The 10,000-nt window shown below is 47.1% G+C and overlaps 1 protein-coding gene across 1 annotated transcript in view; it reads right to left on the bottom strand.

The window, feature by feature from the left end:
• Positions 1 to 10,000, bottom strand: part of LOC311150186 (guanine nucleotide-binding protein subunit alpha-13-like) — a 43,776-nt gene that overhangs the window by 13,231 nt on the left and 20,545 nt on the right. The window contains exon 2 of the mRNA XM_084187527.1: positions 8,590 to 8,816. Within this exon, the coding sequence (XP_084043653.1) occupies positions 8,590 to 8,816 (227 nt within the window). The remainder of the gene's footprint in view (positions 1 to 8,589; positions 8,817 to 10,000) is intronic.

Below are 10,000 nucleotides of genomic sequence, written 5' to 3'. Positions count from 1 at the left end.
TCACCTGAAACTTTTAAAGTCTCTTGTGTGACTCACATAGACAACATGGGGAAAAGACCAAGACTTCTGTTGTGGTTAAACCTCGAGATATTAGTCACGGAGATGGTGACAACAGAAATAGAATGAATGAACACTGACAACCAGAAATAGTTTCCAGAAGAAGTGACTGATACTTTCTAAGAGTTAAAACAGTAGGTGTTTACAGGCCTGTTTCTGGTTCCTACATGGTTAATAAGGTCATTGCTACCATCAGCTAATTATCAGATGATGACAGTCTTTTTCCTTTCCTGAGAACAACTTAGTCTTATTTGAATGTAACTGGCATCAACTGTCACACCACAGGTTTGTTTACAACTGTCTGGTTACACAGGTGAACCTGACATTCAAATAAAGCTTTGAGGATTTTAATGTGAGACGCAGACAGTGCCCGTCTGTCTTGTGATGTTCTACTAACAGCAATAAAAGAATAAAGAGAGAGACAAAGAGCGAGAGATATATGTAGGAACTTCAGAGAGAGGGAGAGCGAGTGTAAGAGTGAGAGAGGGAGAGTATGAAAACCCATAGACAGTGTTTGAAGCTTTGCCAAACCAGTGTACAGTCGTAATAGAAGCATTTCCACAAAACTATTTAAGCTTCCAGTCAGACCAACAACACCGAGCAGAGCAGATCACTGTGGCGAGACAGTGGCTCCAAAATCACATGGACCAAACCAATACAGAAAGGGGTAGAATACTGATTAGGTAGAATCCACTGGGAAGTGATTTGGATTAGAATGGAATAGAACATCATGGAACAAACAAATATCAATGGAATAAAATTGCATTGATTCGAAGAGAGGAAAGAATGGAATGTTCTAGGGTGGAATAGAACAGAATAATTTAATGAAATATTGTCCTCTTGTCCCAAATGAACCAGCTGAAGTAACATGACATTCTCTAGTCTATCTAACCTAATCCATCTGACCTGGCATACTGCTGACCAAATAGAAGTAAGTGTGTGTGTGAGTGAGTGAGAGTGCGTCAGTTTGACAGTGCTTTCGCTTCCCCTGCGTTCCCCTACCCAGTTGAGCAACAGTTTGACACGCGTAAGGAAACCACATCCCCTCAGCCCTGCCTCTACTTTGACGTCATCCTGCTATCTCCTGCTAGGCTCTTTGAGGCAGGTGGACGATCAACTGTCACCAACTATCAAAATATCTCTCTAGAATGAAGAGGATCAAAACGTTATGGTAACCAGGATGGATTACTGTGGTTACGGTCTCTGAGGTGACTGGAACCTGAAGAGAAGCCTGTAGTCAGTGTGTAATGTTATGGTAACCAGGATGGATTACTGTGGTTACGGTCTCTGAGGTGACTGGAACCTGAAGAGAAGCCTGTAGTCAGTGTGTAATGTTATGGTAACCAGGATGGATTACTGTGGTTACGGTCTCTGAGGTGACTGGAACCTGAAGAGAAGCCTGTAGTCAGTGTGTAATGTTATGGTAACCAGGATGGATTACTGTGGTTACAGTCTCTGAGGTGACTGGAACCTGAAGAGAAGCCTGTAGTCAGGGTGTAATGTTATGGTAACCAGGATGGATTACTGTGGTTACGGTCTCTGAGGTGACTGGAACCTGAAGAGAAGCCTGTAGTCAGGGTGTAATGTTATGGTAACCAGGATGGATTACTGTGGTTACGGTCTCTGAGGTGACTGGAACCTGAAGAGAAGCCTGTAGTCAGGGTGTAATGTTATGGTAACCAGGATGGATTACTGTGGTTACGGTCTCTGAGGTGACTGGAACCTGAAGAGAAGCCTGTAGTCAGGGTATAATGTTATGGTAACCAGGATGGATTACTGTGGTTACGGTCTCTGAGGTGACTGGAACCTGAAGAGAAGCCTGTAGTCAGGGTGTAATGTTATGGTAACCAGGATGGATTACTGTGGTTACGGTCTCTGAGGTGACTGGAACCTGAAGAGAAGCCTGTAGTCAGGGTGTAATGTTATGGTAACCAGGATGGATTACTGTGGTTACGGTCTCTGAGGTGACTGGAACCTGAAGAGAAGCCTGTAGTCAGGGTGTAATGTTATGGTAACCAGGATGGATTACTGTGGTTACGGTCTCTGAGGTGACTGGAACCTGAAGAGAAGCCTGTAGTCAGGGTGTAATGTTATGGTAACCAGGATGGATTACTGTGGTTACGGTCTCTGAGGTGACTGGAACCTGAAGAGAAGCCTGTAGTCAGGGTGTAATGTTATGGTAACCAGGATGGATTACTGTGGTTACGGTCTCTGAGGTGACTGGAACCTGAAGAGAAGCCTGTAGTCAGGGTGTAATGTTATGGTAACCAGGATGGATTACTGTGGTTACGGTCTCTGAGGTGACTGGAACCTGAAGAGAAGCCTGTAGTCAGGGTGTAATGTTATGGTAACCAGGATGGATTACTGTGGTTACGGTCTCTGAGGTGACTGGAACCTGAAGAGAAGCCTGTAGTCAGGGTGTAATGTTATGGTAACCAGGATGGATTACTGTGGTTACGGTCTCTGAGGTGACTGGAACCTGAAGAGAAGCCTGTAGTCAGGGTGTAATGTTATGGTAACCAGGATGGATTACTGTGGTTACGGTCTCTGAGGTGACTGGAACCTGAAGAGAAGCCTGTAGTCAGTGTGTAATGCTACTATTACAGTATCTGTAGTTAGAGTCCCTTCCATATAGGGGTTTTGGGTCCGATACAGATTCTCATTTTTGGGGGCGACAAAACTTACTGATAATGTTATAACCTGCAGATATACTGTTTTCCAGGGGGAAATAAAAAAGTGTTATTTTACCACACATCGTTCTCATAAATTGCCATCCAAAAGAGCAAATTGTCCAAGAAATGCTTCAAATGTTGATTTCTTACATTGTGACAATGACGTCATGAGAATGGCTGCAAGTGTCCAGATCAGCTTGAGATTCCCTTTCGTTCATCCTATTTATTCAATATCGGGGATATTCGTGAAATTAACAGATCGATAGGCTATATTGTAAAAGGCCAATATGGGGCGATAGTATCGGTGAAACAATATATCGTTCTACCCTATCTGTAGTGTTGACTGCTGCTACTACATAGCTAATATATTATCTGTAGTGTTGACTGCTGCTACTACATAGCTAATATATTATCTGTAGTGTTGACTGCTGCTACCAGAGGGCTAATATATTCTCTGCAGTGTTGACTGCTGCTACCAGAGAGCTAATATATTCTCTGTAGTGTTGACTGCTGCTACCACAGGGCTAATATATTATCTGTAGTGTTGACTGCTGCTACCACAGGGCTAATATATTATCTGTAGTATTGACTGCTGCTACCACAGGGCTAATATACTATCTGTAGTGTTGACTGCTGCTACCACAGGGCTAATATATTATCTGTAGTGTTGACTGCTGCTACCACAGAGCCCATATATTATCTGTAGTGTTGACTGCTGCTACCACAGAGCCCATATATTATCTGTAGTGTTGACTGCTGCTACCACAGGGCTAATATATTATCTGTAGTGTTGACTGCTACCACCACAGGGCAAATATATTATCTGTAGTGTTGACGGCTGCTACCACAGGGCTCATATATTATCTGTAGTGTTGACTGCTGCTACCACAGGGCTAATATATTATCTGTAGTGTTGACTGCTGCTACCACAGGGCTAATATATTATCTGTAGTGTTGACTGCTGCTACCACAGGGCTAATATATTATCTGTAGTGTTAACTGCTGCTACCACAGAGCTAATATATTATCTGTAGTGTTGACTGCTGCTACCACAGGGCTAATATATTATCTGTAGTGTTGACTGCTGCTACCACAGAGCCCATATATTATCTGTAGTGTTGACTGCTGCTACCACAGGGCTAATATATTATCTGTAGTGTTGACTGCTGCCACCACAGGGCTACTATATCTGTAGAATTTAGAGGAACCTGACTGGTCTAGGCTGACAGACTGTGGGAGGTGAATAGTAATAGTTGACATCATTGTCCCACAATGGGCAATTGGTCTCAGCAATTTAAAAAGACATGACAACAGGAATCATAACAGCAAATACATATCAAAGGTGTATGTGTGTGTGGTCCAATCAGATGGGGAGTGTGCTGGCTCTCGGTCCAATCAGATGGGGAGTGTGCTGGCTCTCTTGTGATGGGCTGGTGTTGCACGGAGCCCAAGGTCTAATCACAGCTCAACATTCCTTTATGGATCAATCCCTCCGTTCCTCCCTCTCCTTCTCTATTCCTCCATCCCCCCTTCTTTCCTTCCCTTCCTTTGTATATCTCCAGTCCTCTTTCCCTAACCCCCCCCCCCCCCCCCCCCCTCACACATTCCCCTTCTTTTACAGCTCCTTCCCTCCCTCTTAGACTTAGACAGGAATAATGGAAACTCAGATATGAGGGGGAAAGGGTCATTTCAGGACTCAGCTGAAACACACTCTGGAGAGACTCTGCATCTACTGGCCATTAAACTGGACAGTTCCTCTACTAATGGCTTCTGGGATTGCTGCTGCACACACACACACACACACACTCTGGAAGTATGCTGGTCCGGACATGAGGGGACATGACAGTGAACAGCAGCCTGCCCAGCACTGATCCTCAGCACTGATAGAGAGCTAGAAAAAGAGAGATGGGGGAGAGAGAGTGAGAGATGGGGGGAGAGAGAGAGAGATGGGGGGAGAGAGAGTGAGAGATGGGGGGAGAGAGAGTGAGAGATGGGGGGAGAGAGAGAGAGAGATGGGGAGCGAGAGAGAGAGATGGGGGAGCGAGAGAGAGAGAGATGGGGGAGCGAGAGAGAGAGAGATGGGGGAGCGAGAGAGAGAGAGATGGGGGAGCGAGAGAGAGAGATGGGGGAGCGAGAGAGAGAGATGGGGGAGCGAGAGAGAGAGATGAGGGAGCGAGAGATGAGGGAGAAGACAGCACTCATGAACTCCATATACTTGTCCCTCGTCCCACCAACAGAGAGCGGGAGGGTGAAGGAGAGAAAGAATGAAGGAGAGGAAACTAACCAAAACCCCTTTGTGTGCAGTAATCCAGGGAGCACGTGTCCCGAGTGCCAAACATGTCAGGCTTCCTGCTTTCACAACCTCTCTAACACACACACACACACACACATTAAACCTCTTGCTGCAGACATGCTGGCTGCAGAACAAGACTTGATCTTGATGCTTTAAGTAAACATTCCCCACCTCAACCCTTTTCCCCATTCCCCCCCTCTTTTCCCTAGCCTAGGTATTGCATAATCCTAATCCACAGCTTTAGACCCGTCTCCCTCCTCCCCACTGAAGGCTTTATAGTTTTAGAGTTCTGTTACAGGCCTGTGTTCTGGCCTGTAACTCTCACTGACCTGGGTTCTGTTGAAGAGGGTGCAATCAATGCAGGGCAACATTGAGTTAGAAGTAGAGTGTGTGGAACAGATATCAAATCACATTTTATTTGTCACATGCGCCGAATACAACAGTGAAATGCTTACTTACAAGCCCTTAACCAACAATGCAGTTTTAAGAAAGAGTACCCCCCCAAAAAAGCACAAAGAAATACAATAGAAAAAAATAAGAAATAAAAGTAACAAATAATTAAAGAGCAGCAGTAAAAATAACAGTAGTGAGGCTATATACAGGGGGTACCGGTACCGAGTCCGGGGCACCAGTTAGTCGAGGTAATTGAGGTAATATGTAGGTAGAGCCACCCTTTGCCTTGATGACAGCTTTGCAAACTCTTGGCATTCTCTCAACCAGCTTCATGAGGCAGTCACCTGGAATGCATTTCAATTAACAGGTGTGCCTTCTTAAAAAGTTAATTTGTGGAATTTAATTCCTTCTTAATGAGCCCAAAGTGTGTTTGTGTGTGTCAGTGTGTGTGTGTGTGTCTGTGTCAGTGTGTGTGTGTGTGTCTGTGTCAGTGTGTGTGTGTCTGTGTCAGTGTGTGTGTGTGTCAGTGTGTGTGTGTGTCAGTGTGTGTGTGTGTGTGTGTGTGTCTGTGTGTCTATCCCAGAAGCCATTAGTAGTGGAACTATTATCCAGCAATAGATGCAGTCTGTTTTCAAAGAAAATCTAATTTTATACGCCGAATACAACAGGTGTAGACTTTACCGTGAAATGCTTACTTACGAGCAATTTTCCCACCAATGCAGAGTTAAAAAGTACGAAAATTAAAAACTAAATAGCACAATTGGTCAGGAGCCTGTCAAAATGGCTGCTATTCCCTCCAGCGCCATTAAACCCATTGTTTTAAATCAATCATTAACGGTAAAATAAAGTCTCGAATATTTTATATTACCATACACAATATAAATGTGACATATTTATGTAATAAAGTAAACAGACCACAAACAGCCCCAAGCATCAAACACAACAGAACTTGAGCCTCTCTAAATGTTAACCCCTCCTCTTACTGGTGAAATGAATCTCTGTGTAAGCTTTGGGGAAAGACCCAAGTATGAAAGCCAACAGAAAGTGGTGAACTGAGCGTCCATTCTTTGTAAGCTTTGGGAATTGAGAGTGTGCGTTAGCAGAAGTGGGAGCGCCATGCTCTGCCAACTGAGCTACAGGGGACACAAGGAATCAGCTGTGGGTTTAGCAGGAATCAAAGTTCAGTTCACACTGAACGGGTTTCAATGGCTATGTTGAATATTAGTAAATAGGATATCTGATTTCCTGACTTCTTGCTATAGGTGTTCTTCGCAAGAGATTTTACAGCAGTAACTCTTCCAGAGACAAACAGTGACAAAGTGGCTTCAGTGAGTGAGCTGGTTGGAGCGTGTTAGTTTGTATGAACCATCAGAGTAGTGGGTTTGATTCCCACACTGGCCACTTGTAGTGAATATCTGACGTGGTCCTCTGTAGCTCAGCTGGTAGAGCACAGCGCTTGTAACGCCAGGGTAGTGGGTTCGATCCCCGGGACCACCCATTCACAAAAAAAAAAAACACAAAAAAAAAATTATGCACGCATGACTAAGTCGCTTTGGATAAAAGCGTCTGCTAAATGGCATATTATATATTAATATTATTAGATACCCACACTGGCCACTTGTAGTGAATATCTGACATTAGAACGACAGCTAGGATGACTCAACATATGACTAGTAAACACAGCAGGACAGAAAATATTTTAGAGACTTCTACTACTTGTAGTGTCTGAGGGTCAAACACTTGGGCTGGTTTCCAAGACACATATTAGCCTAGCCCTAGACTAAAAATATTCTCCATTGAAAGTGATTCTTAGTCCAAAACCATTGGCTTAATCTGTGGTTTAATTTGTGTCCGGGAAACCAGCCCCTAAGTAACTTAACAGTGAACAAGGCAGCTGAAATGTCATCATACACATAGGAAAGCCACTGATGATGTAGGACAAAGCTCTGACAGACTGATGTATTGGGGGGAAATATTCCTTTAACAGTGTGTGTGGTCTCTCGGACTGTCTGCTGGCTATCCTCTAGGTTTTATCATGATAAAGAGAGACTGCAGCTGGAGGAGGCTCAGCGCCGGTGTCTAGGCTGAATGAGTGATGGTAGTTTACAGAGTAAATGACGATCAGTTCCTGTCCCCTGCACAGCCCTCAGTACAGTCATAGATGATGAACAAGATAACACACTGCTTTACAAGCTAATATTAAACACCAGAGAGGGGGAGAGAGAGGGGGGGAGAGCGAGAGAGATGGGGAGAGCGGGAGAGGGGGGGGAGAGATGGGGAGAGCGGGAGAGAGCGAGAGAGATGGGGAGAGCGGGAGAGAGGGAGAGCGAGAGAGAGGGGGGAGAGATGGGGAGAGCGGGAGAGATGGGGAGAGCGGGAGAGAGGGGGGGAGAGCGGGAGAGAGAGATGGGGAGAGCGGGAGAGAGAGATGGGGAGAGCGGGAGAGAGAGATGGGGAGAGAGATGGGGAGAGCGGGAGAGAGAGATGGGGAGAGAGATGGGGAGAGCGGGAGAGGGGGGAAGAGAGATGGGGAGAGCGGGAGAGAGAGATGGGGAGAGAGATGGGGAGAGCGGGAGAGAGAGTTGGGGAGAGCGGGAGAGGGGGGAAGAGAGATCGGGAGAGCGGGAGAGAGGGGGAGAGAGGGGGGGAGAGCGAGAGAGAGGGGGGGAGAGGGAGAGCGAGAGGGAGAGGGGGGAGAGCGAGAGAGAGGGGGGAGAGCGAGAGAGAGGGGGGAGAGCGAGAGAGAGGGGGGAGAGCGGGAGAGGGGGCGAGCGCGAGAGGGGGGGAGAGCGAGAGAGAGGGGGAGAGCGGGAGAGAGAGGGGGGAGAGCGGGAGAGAGAGGGGGGGGAGCGGGAGAGAGAGATGGGGAGCGGGAGAGAGATGTGGAGAGCGGGAGAGAGATGTGGAGAGCGGGAGAGAGATGTGGAGAGCGGGAGAGAGATGGGGAGAGCAGAAGAGAGGGCGGGAGAGCAGAAGAGAGGGCGGGAGAGCAGAAGAGAGGGCGGGAGAGCAGAAGAGAGGGCGGGAGGGGGGGGGAGTGAGAGAGAGACAGCGAGCGAGAGAGTCAAACACTCAATTACTCTGTGCCCATACCAGCTGCAAAACCCTTTGTTGGTTGTATATGTTGGGCCTTTCTCTCTGTGTATGTGTGTTTCTCTACGTGTTTGTCCTCACCAGCTGGAACTCCCTGCGCCTGTCGTAGGCGTCCTGGATGCCCGTGTCGGCCCACAGAGCCCGGATGGAGGGCAGGTACTGCAAGAAGACCCTGGTCTCCACCATGCCATGGGCCATCCTGGCCGACCGCGTGTCAAACGCCATCATGGTCTCTCCGTGCCCCTGGTTGGACGCCTCTCCCCACGGGATGTGGAGCTTCTCTCTGGCATCCACCAACACACGCACCCCTGGGAGGGAGAGAGAGTGAGAGTTGAGTGAGTGTGTTAGCCAACTGAGCTAATGACTAGGCATGAAGTTGAAGGACATGCTTCCACCAACACCCTTCGAGAGAGAGAGCGAGGGGGGGGGGACCGACAGAGAGATGGGGAAGAGAGACCGACAGAGAGGGGGGAGAGAGACAGACAGAGAGGGAGAGAGAGACAAAGAGAGGGGAGAGACAAAGAGAGAGGTGAGAGAATGAGAGGGGGGAGAGAGGGAGAGAGAGGTGAGAGAACAAGAGGGGGGGAGAGGTGAAAAAACAAGAGGGGGGAGAGAGAGACATGCTGGCTGTTCCCATAGACTTCCAGTAATTGAGCCAACAACTATCCATTTAAAAGCAAGCCACCGCTGCTAAATAAATATAGGGGAAACACTGCACATGTCATGTGGAGAGTAGTGAGTGAGGTGGTGTTATGGATGGTGTGACATCGGTCTGTCTGGTCAGATCAGGTCTAGAGGAACTCTAGAAGACCACAGTCTGTCCCAAATGGCACCTTATTCCCTATATAGTGCACTACTTTTGACCAGGGCCAACTGAGCTAATGTAGTGCACTATATAGGGAATAGGGTGCCTATTTGGGCTGCAGGGCACCACTGTCTGACCACACGGTCACACACACCCACCCAACACTGTCACTATGAATGAATCACATTACATTCAAACTCCTATCCTCCCTAACATATCCTTTGTCCTTGTGGGGACCAAACGTTTTGTTCCATTCAAACTCCTATCCTCCCTAACATATCCTTTGTCCTTGTGGGGACCAAACGTTTTGTTCCATTCAAACTCCTATCCTTCCTAACCCTAACATATCCTTTGTCCTTGTGGGGACCAAACATTTTGTTCCATTCAAACTCCTATCCTCCCTAACCCTAACATGTCCTTGTGGGGACCTGGGAAATAAAATGTCAACAGAGAGAACGTTCCTTGTTTTCCTATCATTGTGGGGACTTTGGGGGATTTCCGGTACCAATGAGGACAGTAATACTAACACACACACACCACAGTAGTCCTCCAGACAGAGCCAAGATGTGTTTATATAAAACACACAGAGAGCAGGGTTGCGTCCCAAACGCCAGCCTATCCCCTATATACTGCACTACTTTTGACCAGGGGCCGATGGTTGTTCACTACATAGGAAATAAGGTGCTG

The sequence above is a fragment of the Coregonus lavaretus genome, assembly GCF_964263955.1.
Source record: "Coregonus lavaretus genome assembly, chromosome: 2".
NCBI classification, from domain to species: Eukaryota; Metazoa; Chordata; class Actinopteri; order Salmoniformes; family Salmonidae; genus Coregonus; species Coregonus lavaretus.
Note: the sequence above shows the minus strand (reverse complement) of the source record. Positions and strands in the feature narration are given on the sequence as shown.